The 15,067-nt window shown below is 34.5% G+C and overlaps 1 protein-coding gene across 1 annotated transcript in view; it reads right to left on the bottom strand.

The window, feature by feature from the left end:
• The window catches only part of PCDH15 (protocadherin related 15), a 743,595-nt gene that overhangs the window by 65,218 nt on the left and 663,310 nt on the right, over positions 1-15,067 (bottom strand). The window contains exon 26 of the mRNA XM_056120664.1: positions 13,528-13,655. Within this exon, the coding sequence (XP_055976639.1) occupies positions 13,528-13,655 (128 nt within the window). The remainder of the gene's footprint in view (positions 1-13,527; positions 13,656-15,067) is intronic.

Below are 15,067 nucleotides of genomic sequence, written 5' to 3' on the forward strand. Positions count from 1 at the left end.
ATGTGGCGATGCAAAGGCTATAGAAGTGAAGTACAGGAAAACTCGTCTTTAGTAGGAAACTTGCCAATGGGAGCAGAGTGGGTGTGAGAGAGATGGGTCAGGGAGAGGACCGCTACACAATTATAAAGGGAAGTGTTCACTCTGGACCAGGACTAGGTGCTTAAAGGGGGTAAACTGATATGCATGATAACAGTATTATAAATCACAGTGACAAAATGGGGGTTGGGGGAAGAAAAAAGGAAAGTAGTGCCTGCCTTAGAGGCAAACTGTGGGATGGGAGGGAAACTGGGGACATTGGTGGAGGGAAGTGGACAGTGGTGAAGGAATTGGTTTGGGGACATCATCAACCTGAGCTCAATCATGAATAATTTTGTAATTCCGAATTCATGGCGATTCAATTAAATTTCTTTTAAAAAGTGGAAAAAATTAAAATTATAACTAAGTTTAATTATCTTTAGTTTCCATTTTTTTGTTGGTCACTTCATTTCTGGTGGACTAATAAAATTCTATTCAAGTATAAAATTAAAACTAAACATAGGCTACATAGCACACTTTAAAAACCTATTCTTTGCTCAATGTAAATCTTAAAAGGTTTACTTTAGGGGCTGGAGTGATAGCACAGTGGATAGGGCGTTTGCCTTGCATGTGGCTGACCCGGGTTCGATTCCCAGCATCCCATATGGTCCTCTGAGCACCGCCAAGGGTAATGCCTGAATGCAGAGCCAGGAGTAACTCCTGTGCATCTCCGGGTGTGACCCAAAAAGAAAAAATAAAGAATAAAAAGGTTTACTTTTAACATAAATTTAAAAAATAAATTTTGTATTCATAACACAACTACATATATTTATATTAAAACATCCTCATATATACACTTTGCACTTTTAAAAGCTTTTGCACTTTTAACACAGGATAAGCTATTTTTATTATAGCAAAATTTATATTATAATCATATAAAAGAAGCCTACATAGCTTTAAATTAAGAAATTCTACAGAATATCATGATTTTCTCCTTGCTCTGTGCTCAGTGAGAACTGCGGATTTTGATAAGAGGGCATTTTGTGGTGCCGGGATTGAAACCAGACTGTGTGAGTGCAAGGCTTATGATTTTTATCCTCTAAAGAGTCTCTCTGGTTCAGCTCGCTAAAATCTTGCTTTTGTTGTTTGATTAATTTGGGAAACAAATAGCATTAACTATCCTGTCTGTAAGTGTCCCTGATCAATCTGTTCTAATCTAAACAGTTTTTGGCAAATAAAGAACTGGTACTGACAATGATTTTGATGATTGAACGCAGTTTAATGCCCAACAGAATCATGATTAGAAGACTGCAAGCTTGGAGCTGTATTACATGGGTTAAAGTTACACACCTTGCATGAGGCAGCTCCTGGCTACTCCCCCCCCCCCCCCCCCGCCCTGGCACTACAGGATCCTTTACACTAAACCCTGACTAAGAATTGGCTAAGAATTGCAGCAGGAATTAGTTGGCTAAGAACTGCAGCAGGAATTCCTGGGATGCTGAGCAATGCTTGAAAGCTCCCCTGATCCCACACCTAAATAAATTACATATGAAAAAAATTGATGATTTTGGTATAATCACGCCCTACATAATATTTTATAGTATCACAAGACTCACCAAGAAAGCACCAAATCATATCTTAATAAACACAAACGCATCTCTTTCTCCAATGCTCAAATGGAGTTTTGTAAAACACCATTTGCACTGAGATAAGTATGCAGTGAGCTACAGAGTATTCCCAGGTTCCGTACTTCAGAAAGAGATGACATCTAAACTGAATCGATAGATTCCATTATTTCTTATTTTTTCATCTTTACAATCACTATCAAGAGATTATAGGAATTGGATTAAACAAGTATTTTCTCTCTACACCATGACACCGTGGTTTTAGAACAAACCAGACAACATTGGCAAAATATATAGCATTATTATTATCCTTTCCCTAATAGTGAAATTTTATAGAATTATATGTTGAAAGGTAAAGTTTTATTTTAACTGAATGCTAGTCAGGCCCTCACAAATGTAAGTGAGATATTAATTTCTTTGTGTTATTTTTCATTTCTCATTAGTATCCCTAAATTTCTAATGTTTATTAGTATAATACTAATATGCTCGGAGTAGCCAGACTAGGCTGCGTCATGCTTTTGTTCATCAATGCAAAGAAAAACTGCTTCAATTTTTTACCAGGGAATTTATTCAATTAAATTCAAAGCTTAATTTTCCACTGTGCAGACTTTTCTGATTAATACTATTAAAAATGTCAAAAAACATTTACCATATCGATCTGTATGGGGGTAATTAAGAGATTTAATATTCTTAGATTTTGGCCTACTCCAGTGTGTGATTGTTGTTTTAATGTGGCTTTATTGCCTTCATTTTGAAACAGACTAATCACTCCACAAATTTTACTTGCTTTTTATTTTAGATTTTTAAATTTTAGGATAACTTCAAGTTTTCCACTTCTTGGATAGATACCAATTAGCTGAATATATTTTCAAGAAAGTTTTTGTTTGTGTTATATAGCACGATAATTATAAAACATAAAATTCAATATGCTCAGTCTCAATACTTTAGAGATAATACATAACTGCATGTGGGAATATTTCAGTTTTCTTCAAAGGATATTTTGCCACAGCAAAACCATTACCTTAGTACCAGTATTTCCCCATCATAGTTCCTCATACTTTATGATCCCCACTGGTAGCCATAGTTCTATATTTTGAACATGTGGCTGGAGCAATAGCACAGCAGGTAGGGCATTTTCCTTACACGTGACCGACCCGGCGGATCTGGGTTCAAATCCTCCACCCCTCTTGGAATGCCCGACAAGCTACCAAGAGTATCTCACCCGCACGACAAAGCCTGGCAAGCTACCCATGACGTATTCAATATGCCAAAAAACAGTAACAACAAATCTCACAATGGAGACGTTACTGGGCCTGCTCGAGCAAATCGATGAACAACGGGAGGAGAGTGACAGTGACAGTTTATGTTTGTATTTGTTTCTTTGCTTTGAATTTTCTTTAATAAATCAAATTCTCGTTCAAAGGCAAGCTCAGAACAGGTTGTTATGGTTCTCTCTAAGGACTTACATTAACTCTTTCTGCTATATATTTTTATTTCTCCTAACACACACTGAGGTATTATATATTATAATACAGATATATGTATATGTATAATTTATATGATTTCCTGAGAGGCAAATATTATACTTCAGTAATGACCAACAAGGAATTATATACAAAATTACTTCATAATAGTATTAAATAATACTGTTCACTTAAAAACCCATAACTTTCAATATGGTAATTGCAGATATAATTGACTATCACATTTAGAATATATCGGCTGAAAAATGTACATTTTCTCTTAATGTAAATACATTTAATAAACTAATAAACTGAAATGTTTTCCAAAATAGACTTCCAGTCATTACCTAATGGTGTAAACTGTTTTAACATTAACTTTTAGCATCCTGTAGTGTTTTCTTACACTACCGATAAGATAATAAAAATTAATATTTTATGCGGATGATGAAAATAAATTCAAAAAGAAAGGTAAACTCTTTAGTTTCAAGGGCACTAATAAAATGCTTAAGATTTCAACAGAATTCTGTTTTTAGTAACAAATGCCTGTTGAATTTAGAACATTTAGAACATTAGGACTTTAGAAATTAGAACATTAGGACTTGAGACAACTATTATCAAACAGGTCAAAAAAACTAAGATAAAATAAATACCAATGATGTGGAATGCTTATTAAGTGATTTCAGACAACGAGCTTGTTGTCCTCCCTACTTTATATTAATTTGTATTCAGTTACACTCATAAAAAGTTTGTTAGATTGTACTATCAACACTTTTCAAACTTATGCTTACAAATTTAAACTAAGACTGCAAAATCCACAAATAGTTAGAGGATAAAATCAATGTTTGCCCTTTTCATAAGACTTTTTTGAAAACAAAGATACAGATATCAAAATTTTATGTTGTGACTTTTATGTTTTATATTTATCAATCTTATCTTTTAAAATTTATAATTTAACACATTCATAACATTCTGATTAAAATTTAATCAATTAAATGTACAGTCTTCAAGATTCCTTAATAATACCTATAATTTAGAAAAATACAAGTTACTATTCATGTCCTGATGACAAAAGGGCCCCTATTTGTAGCGAGGAACCTTTTGTCTCAGCTTTATTCAACATAGTACTTCTTTCTAATTCTGGCTCTCACTCATGGTGGTAAGTCTGAAAAGAATCCTTCCCCCAAAAGTGGTTACTTAGCACTGGCCAGACAAAATTCAGATATTACTTAATCCTGCACTATATAGCATATGTGGTAAAGCACTTATCTTGCATGCTGCAAACTCCACTTCGATATCCTTACCGTCTATGGTTCCTTGAGCACCACCTGGAGTGGTCCCTGAGTACAGAGTCAGGAGTAAGCCCTGAGCACTGCAGGGTGTATACTAAAACAAATGAAAACCCTGAAGTATATAATAAGTGTTCTGAGCTTATTACCAGAGCTTTGGAACTATGGAAGACACACTGCATTCTTAAGTGCCCAAATTCTTCTACCTGTGCCTTTTATGGCTTCAATTTGCTTTGACTTTGTCTTCCTACACAGCTATTACCTAATCGATTGTTTATATCACAAATAATGGTATTTGCGTATACTCGTGTGTCTTACATGGAGTTATGAATCTGGTTCTTACTTGTAGAAATGTTTGCACAAATTTTAGGTCCAAATTTTATTCTTTGACTTGCAATTCTGGATTCTGAAATCAAGAATGGATAAAACTGCATGCTTGGTAAAACTAACTTGCATTTTATCTACTAATTCCATTTTCCCATTTCAATGCACTATATTTGACTACTAGCATCTCTTATTCACTGCCACAAATAATGTAGTATCCTATCCCTCATAAAACCTGCTTGGCTTTATAAGAAAACAGTGAGAATTTGTTTCATCAAATATATAAAAAGATTCCCTAATATTATTTGGGCTAATTAAGAAAATATGATTCCTCCCTCTTTGCAGGAGGTTTTTATTATGTCTTCCAAGAGTTCTAACTTATAGTTGTGAGTAAACTAAATACCCCTGTTCATTTTTTATTTAGACATTAAAGCATTTAAAAATTTTATCTTGATTTGACAGATAAATCCTAGGAACTGGATTGAGGAATAGCACTTCTCCACCCCTCATCCACAATAACTATCAGTAGCACAGCACTGCAGCACTGTCCTCCCGTTGTTCATCAAGTTGCTCAAGTGGGCACCAGTAACGTCTTCATTGTGAGGCTTATTGTTACTGTTTTTGTCATGTCTAATACGCCATGAAGAACTTGCCAGGCTCTGCCATGTGGGTGGCATAATCTTGGTAGCTTGCCAGTAATCCATCAAAAATAGCAATTATTTTCATTGAAGTGTTTTTCTGGTTTTGAAATCATACATTTAATTTTTTATTAGTAGAAAGTACTTTTTGTGAACCATACATGTCTGTGCCTGCTTTTGATATTTTCCTGTATTTTATCTTACATAATTACAATACTGTTAAATTTATGGTTTTGAGGTACACAGTTACTGAAAGTTCACCTCCACCAAAGTGCCCCTATTTTTGAAAATTAGAAAATATATTTAAAATTCTCATGTACCAATAACTTGTGAAGTAGTATAAATTTTATCACTTTTATGTGTATAATCTTATTCCAGACCTGATGACTTTCATTAATATAAATTACTTGGAACTATTTGGAAAAAGTTAACCCTTATGACTTATTTTGAACTAAATTTCTTCAAATAAATTTTAAATAAAGAGAATAATTTATCCTTTTGATTGATCATTTTAATAGGCAATTCAGAAATTAAAGGTACTTAAATAAGCAAGTATAAAATTGTCTCTTAAAATAATCTTTAATGAAAACTATGAGTGATGGCAAAATTTATGACTATAGTATCAAATCTAAGCTCTCAATTTTGACAAAAAAGGAAACCCCCAAGGACCTCATGTTACTCTCAGTGCTATAATCTGGACTCAGGGTTTAACTGAAATACTATTTCACATAGCAAAACTGTAATAATTCATTTAAGTATTTTTTTGAGAATCGTTATAAAGAGGTTAAATGGAATAGCTATCATTGAATTAAAGAGATTTTTGATCAAATACCAATTTGAAGTGCAACCTCACCAAATTTGGGGGGAAAGCATGACATTGAATCCTGGCTCTTGTAGGGAAAACAGGCACATAGATAATTAGCAATATAATTTGCTTGAAAACTAAATTGAACAGTAATTTAGCTAAAAGTTATAGTCATAAAAGCAATGAATTATCATGCTCCTATATTCATTTATGTTTTCAAGGTATAAACCCTAAGTTAAAAATCACAAACTAATGACTTATTCGGTTTTCTAAACTATATTGTTGTTTTTTTATTATTTTTTTGCAACAATAAGTGTAAAAGTCTGGACTGACATTTTAAGAGGCCTTATTTAAGGTGTTATTCATTTACATCTCTACTTTATATTTTTAGAATAACTAGTATAACAAAAATGTGAATCAAACAAGGGAAAAATGTTCTAAATAAACCACTGGTTTAAAGGGATATCAATCACAGAACAGGGCTGGAGCGATAGCACAGCGGTAGGGCGTTTGCCTTGCACGCAGCCAACATGGCCGACCCGAATTCGATTCCTCCGCCCCTCTCGGAGAGTCCAGCAAGCTACCGAGAGTATCTCGCCCGCACGGCAGAGCCTGGCAAGCTCCCCGTGACGTATTCGATATGCCAGACACAGTAACAACAAAGTCTCCAATGGAGACGTTACTGGGCCCGCTTGAGCAAATCGATGAACAACGGGAGGGCCTTTACTTACTTTACTTTACAATCACAGAACGTTATAATATAGATGGTGCTTTGAATTTCAGAATTAAGAAATATTGAACATTTGGCTTTTAAACTGTTGCTATAATAGTTGGCTTATGACTTGGTATTTTTCCTCTTGGTGCTATTTTCCGAAAGTAATATACAAAGTATGAGAAATAAAGACATAAATGCGCACCTAGTTCTAAGTAAATATTTGTGTTAAAAAAGACATCTGTAATTAGAGTGAACTAAGTATAAAACCCAAGAGACAGTAAAGAGCAGATTCAGGACTGAATTCAAGTGATTTGTCTCACAGCCCAGTACTCCACCGCCTGGGACAGAGTAGAGCAAGATTTTCAGGCCCAAGTATATGTTTGTGAAACCTGGTGTCACTATATACCAGCTATATGCCTTAAGCAGGTTACACATTCTCTCTGTATCAGTGTTTTCACCTGGAAATTGAGAATAATAATAGTAGCTGCCTCTGGTTTCTGTAAGAAAGCTGTTGATTTCAGAGGATTTTTTTAAAGTAACTAACATAAAACAAGCAAACATGAATTAACAGTTTACTTTATGTAAATGGTGCCTTTATGGACAGAGCGAGAAGTGAATCTGACCTTGTAAAAGATACAATGCCAAGGAAACACAGAAAACCCTTGGAATGAGTTGGAATTTCTTGCCATCAGAATCACATGAGCAGCTATAAGATGGGATCAGGAGCACTTAGAAAACCAACCTCTGTGCAGAAACAATATTGTTCTCTGCGTTATTAACCTTACAAATATGTAAATTTTTTTCACAACCCACAATTGCCTTCACTAGCTCTGCTATTTTTAAAAATCAACAACATTCTACTGAGGCCTTTCACCATATTATACCAAGAAAATGTAATCAACAATTACTAATATCTCAAAATGCAATATTCAAAATTTATTTTGACTTTCTGTAGACATCAAGTCAACATTTCAATTAATTTCTTCTGATACCAAGTTCTTTTTGTTTGAAACTTATAGAGAGAGGGGTTAATTAATACTATGTGTTAACATGTGACATTGTCATGCTAAAGCAGAGGTATTTTTATTAATCTTGATCATATTTAACCTTTTTCTTTATTGCATTAAATTAGGGTATTGCTTTTAGTTTAAAATACAAGCAATAACTTAGAGAAATAGTTAATGATTTTTTTTTGCTCGAGCTCGAGTAAAGTAAAGGCCCTCCCATTGATCATCGATTTGCTCGAGCGGGCCCAGTAACGTCTCCATTGGAGACTTTGTTGTTACTGTGTCTGGCATATCGAATACTCTCGGTAGCTTGCCGGGCTCTCGGTGGAGGAATCGAACTCTGGTCGGCCATGTTGGTTGCGTGCAAGGCAAACGCCCTACCCGCTGTGCAAAGTTCTAAAACCAGATCTGACTCATTACCTCAATAGGCCTGATAACAATTCACAAAGGCCACCTCAATTTCAGATTTGAGAGGCAATTAGTTGCCTCAATAGCTACTTCCTAATTTGTCTTAGAAATTCAATGTGTTCTGTTATTTATACCAGCATATTACTTCTGCTAAGATTCTACGCATTGATACTTACAAAAAGTAATGTAATACAAAGTTTAGAAGACAAATGCTTGAAAACATAGGCAACTAACTTAAAATTGTGATTTTATACGTCAAGCTAAGTGATACTTGGAGAGTTACTCTGTCTTACCAATCTTTATTTTCTTCCAAGGGGGCAATAGGTATGGGTTTTGTTGAATTATTTGCTTTTTGGTTTTATTTTTTATTCTAAATAAATTCTGGAGGCTAAAATAATTAAAATATTTTTATGGTTCTCAGAAAGGCAACAAAGGGGAATAGTGAAAAGAACTATTTTAGAGGGATACAGACCACATGGGTACTAGGGATGAAAACCTGGGTTGGCAGTTTGCAAGGCGGACACTCTACCTGCTGTATTACTGCTCCAGCATCATAAATGAGCATGTTTGTGGGACTCATATGTACTTGATGGGGGCAGATCTCCTAAATGATGCTCCAGAAGTTACAGGGACCCCACTGGCAGTTTTATCAGCCCAGTTGGCAGGTAGTTTGATGGAGGGCTTGAGTTCAAGGTGCTATTAAAACCCTGTGGTATGTGGTTTCTGAAAGAAAACTGTTGATTTCAGAGGATACCGGGGCCTCTCCCGCCGTGTTTAAGGTCTCCAGGGCTATGCCCAACAATACTCAGAAGAGCATGTGGTGCTGAGGATCTAACTCTGACAGTTGTACTAAGCTCTGGTTGAGATATTTTAAACATACCAGCACTCTAGAGCCTGTTTTGCACTTTGAAGAGGAAGAAGTGGCAGATATCCTCTTAGGATTAGCTTATACCAACTGTCACAACTGTTACTGTCATCAATTATGACTCACTAGGGGTTTAAAATAAAAAAACACAGGCACAAAACCCAGTAGACTGGCAGAAACTTCGATTTGAGAATCCAGATGTAAGATGCACATTGAAGGCAACTTAAAAAGAATGAACAGTTCTGAAGGCTAACTTTTGAACAGCTTCAAATTTCTAAAAATAGTGATGAAGTCCACATTTTTGAGGCACTTTTGAATGGACCAGATCTAGTCTGGCCATGGAGATTGAGGGCGAACGAGGAACCCTTCCTTTATTGGGTTTTCTCTTGTTCCCGTGTCCCCAGTGCAACCGGCAATACTGTGATCAACTCAGATATTTATTTCTTTGCTATTTTTGTCTTTAACACCAATCATATACGTAAATAAGAATTTTGGCAGTAAAACTACTGTCATAATCTTCAGGAAAATAAAATCAGTAATTTAAGCTAGATTTTAATGCAGCAATAAAAATTATCAGTCTACCATTATAAAAGTATGATAGAATTCCTTGAAGAAAATTATAAATTTTCAGAATATAGACACATTATGAGGACTACAACTTAGAAGAGCCATCATAACAAAACTTAGAAAGTTTCAGTTAAACTCATAAAAGCAATTCCAATATGCGAAAAGAGCTGTGCACAAGATTTAAATACTCTAGGTCCAAACAGATTATACAGACATTAAGGTGTTTGCCTTGTATGCTAAGGTGTTTGCCTTGTATGCCGACCCGAGTTCAATTTCTGGCACTGCTTAGAGTTCCCAAACATTGCCAGGAGAGATCTCTGAGCACAGAGACAGGAGCAGGCTCTGAGCACCACTATCAGTAGACCCTAAACAAAACAAAACAAAACAAAAATAAAAAGCAGGAAGCCATTATTAACAGAGATACTATATCTGAGGAAAACAGAATAGAATGGATACTGTGGAAAGTTATAAAAGCCATTACAAGCATAAATATTATGAAAAGCATAATACACACAATTTAGGGGAAAATGCTATAGGCATTTCAGAAACCAAAGAGACAGAGGAAGGATTAGATATTATATTAAAAAATAATAGCTGAGATCATCTGAGATAAAAGAAAATAAAAGAAACAGCTCACAGCTTACGTGTCAGAGGCTATGACAAAACCCACTTTTTCCCTTTCTATAATTAAGAGGACTGATTACTAGGAATAATAAAAACAATTTGGTGAAACCAGTGTGATAGATATATCAACATATAAATGTAGTGGATGCACATCTTTACAAAGTAATTATTTTGTATCCTTTGACACTATCACGAAAAAAGAAAGTTTAAAATGGCATGAAATGGGCTCTGGTGGAGGGATGGGTATTTGATCATTGTATAATTGAAACCCAAGCACAAAATTTGTAAGTTTACAACTGTACCTCACGGTGTCTCACTAGTAAAAATTTTTTAAAAAGCATGAACATTTAAAATGCTAGCCATAAACCATATCTATATAAGTCAGTCTTCTTTTAAACTTTGAAATTGAACTTAATATTATCTTGTGATATTAACTCTCTAAGATATCAATAGTCTATTGTTTGTTGCTTCTATATTTTCTGCATACATCACTAAGAGACTATATCTTTCCTAAAATAACAGCAACAACAAAAACCTAGGAAAGCCTGAGTTAGACAAGTGAATTTAAGAGTACACATACTTGGAACTTTCATTTTGTATCACTTTTGAAAGATGATTCATTTCAGCAATGCTCATATTGAATTGCCTTTCTAGAGACATAGTTCATATAAAGTACTTAATTTACTATTCATATTTTAAACTAGTAAATATAGTATCGTTCACATATTTTAATCATATCTTGCTGTTTAATTCTGTATATTTCCTTTTCCACAAAGTATTTTTAGTATACAAAGTATTTTTTATGTTTAAAATTACACTTGTACATTCTGTGAAGAAGTAAAAACATTGGCATGCTAGTATGGTATATGAAATCCAAGAATTTAGCATCGTAAGAAGTGGAAAACCCTCTTCAACGATTTTGGAGCATTTCCTTATTTTTTAATTCACTTTTCCGTCAAGCACCAGAGCTTGTCTGGCCAAAAATCAATGCTACACCCAGGAACATTTTTTGCTTTAGTAAGTATGTATTGAAAATTACTACTTAACTCACTTTAATTCTGATTACATTTAAAAAAGAAATGATTTCAGGGCTCTCTCTACTTAAGAATTATTACTCTAATGCCCATAGGTCTCTGTCTCCTATCAAGTTTGACAAAAACGCTCTGCAGTTTGTTTCTTTATTAAAGGTAAAGGCCCTCCCATTGTTCATCGATTTGCTTGAGCGGGCCCAGTAACATCTCCATTGGAGACTTTGTTGTTACTGTGTCTGGCATATCGAATACATCACAGGGAGCTTGCCAGGCTCTGCCGTGCGGGCGAGATACTCTCGGTAGCTTGCCGGGCTCTCCGAGAGGGACGGAGGAATCGAACACGAGTCGGCCATGTTGGCTGCGTGCAAGGCAAACACCCTACCGCTGTGCTATCACTCCAGCCCTCCAGCCCGTTTCTTTATTCTTCATTTTTTTTTTTTACTGTTTTGGCTTTCGGGGTAATATCTGGAGATACTCAGAGGTTACTTCTGGCTTTGCACTCAGAAATTACTATTGGTGGACTCCAGGGACCATCTAGGCTGTTGGGGATCGAACCTGCGTCATTCACGTGCAAGGCGAACTTCCAGGCCCTGTCCTTTGTTTCCTTGGGGTTTGGACTAACTTTGCTGCTTCTGCTTAGGTTATGTGTGCTATACTGTTCAAATTCTTTACACTCCAGGAAGAAATAAATTTAAATCCATTGAAGTACCTTTTACTTTTAAATCCCTTGAATTTGTTCTTTCCTAATTGAACTTATTGACCCATCATTTAAACCAATATAAAGTCATATTACACATTGTCCATTTGGCCTCTATTTTACTGGAGATAATAAATAATTAAAATCTATCAATATACATTGCTTATGTAATGTATAATTGAGGTATATTTGACTATTACTTAGCTATGAAAATATAAAACATGAAACAATATGGAGTAATTGAGGGTATTAAGCTCAGTCATATGAAAAATTAGCACACTACTATTTCACTCATATGTGCAACTCGTTAAAGCAAACAAATAACCTAAATTAAAAAAAAATTTATTCTATAAAACCAATTAGTAGTTTTCAAAAAGAAAGGGAGAAAGATAGTGGTTAAATTAAGTAAATAAGATCAGTTGCATGATGAAGAATGGGACTGAATTTTCACTCAAGAGCATAATGTGCTATACATTATTCTGGTTTTTAAATGATACCCACCTGAAATTTATGTTCTATTATAATTTAATATTATAAAATACAAAACAGAAAATACTGTCCTGTGTTGAGAGATTGTACAGTAGGTGAGGTGCATGTCTGGATGTAGCTGATCTAGGTATGATCCCTTGTACAACATGTGGTATCCCCCAATCACCCCAGAGTGATCTCTAAACTCAGACAGGAGTAATCCTAAACACAGCCTGGTGTGGCACACGAATGTGCACCCACACATAGACACACATGCTTCCAGAAAAAATATTAACACACACATGCTTCCAGAAAAAATATTAACAGAATTTATTATCCTTTCCATTTGAAAATTGTAGCTTTACATTTGCCATTAGAAACTCACTGAATCAAACATGTTATTAAAGGCAGAGAAAAACATCTACTGGCAAAATATATACCATATATCATTGAATTAAAGGTAAAATAGTTACATCCTATTTTTGTATTAAAGACTCAAAAAGTTGTTTATATCTGTCTCCTAATTAATATGTATACATATAACTTGGATAATTAGGCTCGCATTTCTCCAGATTTATTTATTTGTTTCTGGGGTCACTCCCAGTAGTGCTCAGGGTTTCTTCCTGGCTCTGTGCTAAAGGATCCCTCTTAGGGGGCTGGGTAGGAGAGCATATATGGTGTGGGGATCAGATCTGCTCAGCTGTGTGCAAGGTAAGTTTTTCACCACACTACTGTCGCTAGGGAAAATTCATTAATTTTTGAGTGAGGTTGGAGCCACACTCACTGGGGCTTAGGGGCTATTCCAGTTTGCACTCAAAAATCACCTCTGGAGGTGGCCAAAGGTTGATTTAGTGCTAGGGTCTAAACTGGGTTCCACTACCTGCAAGGTGAGCACTAGTATCTCTTAACTAGATTCTTTTTAATCAGTACGAATGAGTACTAAAGGAAATCTGAGTTCTATTTTAGATCTTAATACATTTTTCTCTTACCTTAACTCTGAGCACAGAAGCAAACATTCTTGCATCTTCAGATACACCTCCAATATAGAATTTTTTTTGAAATACTGGGGGATGATCATTTTCGTCCTGAATCTCTATATACACTTTGGCTGTATTGCCTGAAAGACAAGAAATGACACACTTATTATAGATGTATATTTATTTGTAGAAGCACTGAATAGTATTATATTTTAAATAATAGAAATACCTTAAATTAGAAAGTAATTCGTAAATGGAATGCCCCAATATTCACAAAGGGCACAGGTAATGATATTTCTTGCAGAATAATATCAAATTCCTTCTATTTACCTAAATTACCTTCAATTTGTATTAATTGATTTAACGGGCAATATAGTATTGTTTTCTACTTGCACTAATGGAAAAATTTAAATATCAAGGTTCACCAACGCATTACATATAAATCCAATTATATCAGTGGTACAGACTGTGAACTAATATAAATTGTCATTTGTATTTGAAATACTTGCATTATTTTTGTCAGACAACTGCTTGTTGGTAAAAATATATTGAACTTAACTTGATAACATTTTGGACATAGTTGTAATATTTTTGTAGAATATCAAACAAACACACTAACTTTTGTTTTGGACAAAGTTTTTCCAGCAAACAGCAGAATTTTTATAAGTAGCATCATTAAATTTAATTTTTATTATTACATATAAAGTTGGTAAATGTATGTTTCTAACTTAAACATGCTATTATATCTCTATTATAAGATTAAAAGTTAAAAATTCTGGTCAGAGTACTTACCTCTGGGATAATGGCTGTCTTATGTCTGATATGTGTAGATATGTAATATTAAAAAAACCTATAATCAAACAATTTTGGACCCTTCCCAATACATGTGTCTCTTGTCAAGTTATATCCCTAGGTATATCCCAAACTTACATCCCAAAGTGTTTTAGATTACAAATCACATTAATAAACTATAAATAATACATTCTATCACCAAATGTTGGAATCTCACACCTCAATTCTCACACAGCTAATGACATGCATATTACTTGTCAGGTCCAGAGATAACCTTTTACAAACTGTTTAGCAAAAGTGTAAAAAGATAAAATTAAAACTAAGTTTTGATAATTTTGCAAAAAAATAGATTAAAATGCATAAGTACACACTAATGATGTTTATCCCCAACTATGACTAATTAACAACCTACCAGTACTATGGAAAATGATGGGATTTTTTTTATATAAATGTTAAATGATACATGCATGGATAAGTTGCCTATTATCAGAATGATTTTATAAACAGGCTGAATTTTTGCTTGCTTTTCTAAATTGCAGAGAGAAAAGTTACACCCAAGTTTCTGCCCCAATTCTTGTGGTCAGTCCTATGTCCAAGGCTCATTCCCGAGGACTTGGGAGAGACAGTACTGTTGGTTGTACTATCTGTACATCCCTTAATTATATTTTGTCAAGAACAAAAGGATCATCTGCTATAAGCATTTCATATTAGCTACTAGAGAGGTTGTATATTATGGAATTATTTTTTAAAAGTGTAAGAT

This window comes from Sorex fumeus, unplaced genomic scaffold (assembly GCF_029834395.1).
Source record: "Sorex fumeus unplaced genomic scaffold, SorFum_2.1 ptg000043l, whole genome shotgun sequence".
NCBI classification, from domain to species: Eukaryota; Metazoa; Chordata; class Mammalia; order Eulipotyphla; family Soricidae; genus Sorex; species Sorex fumeus.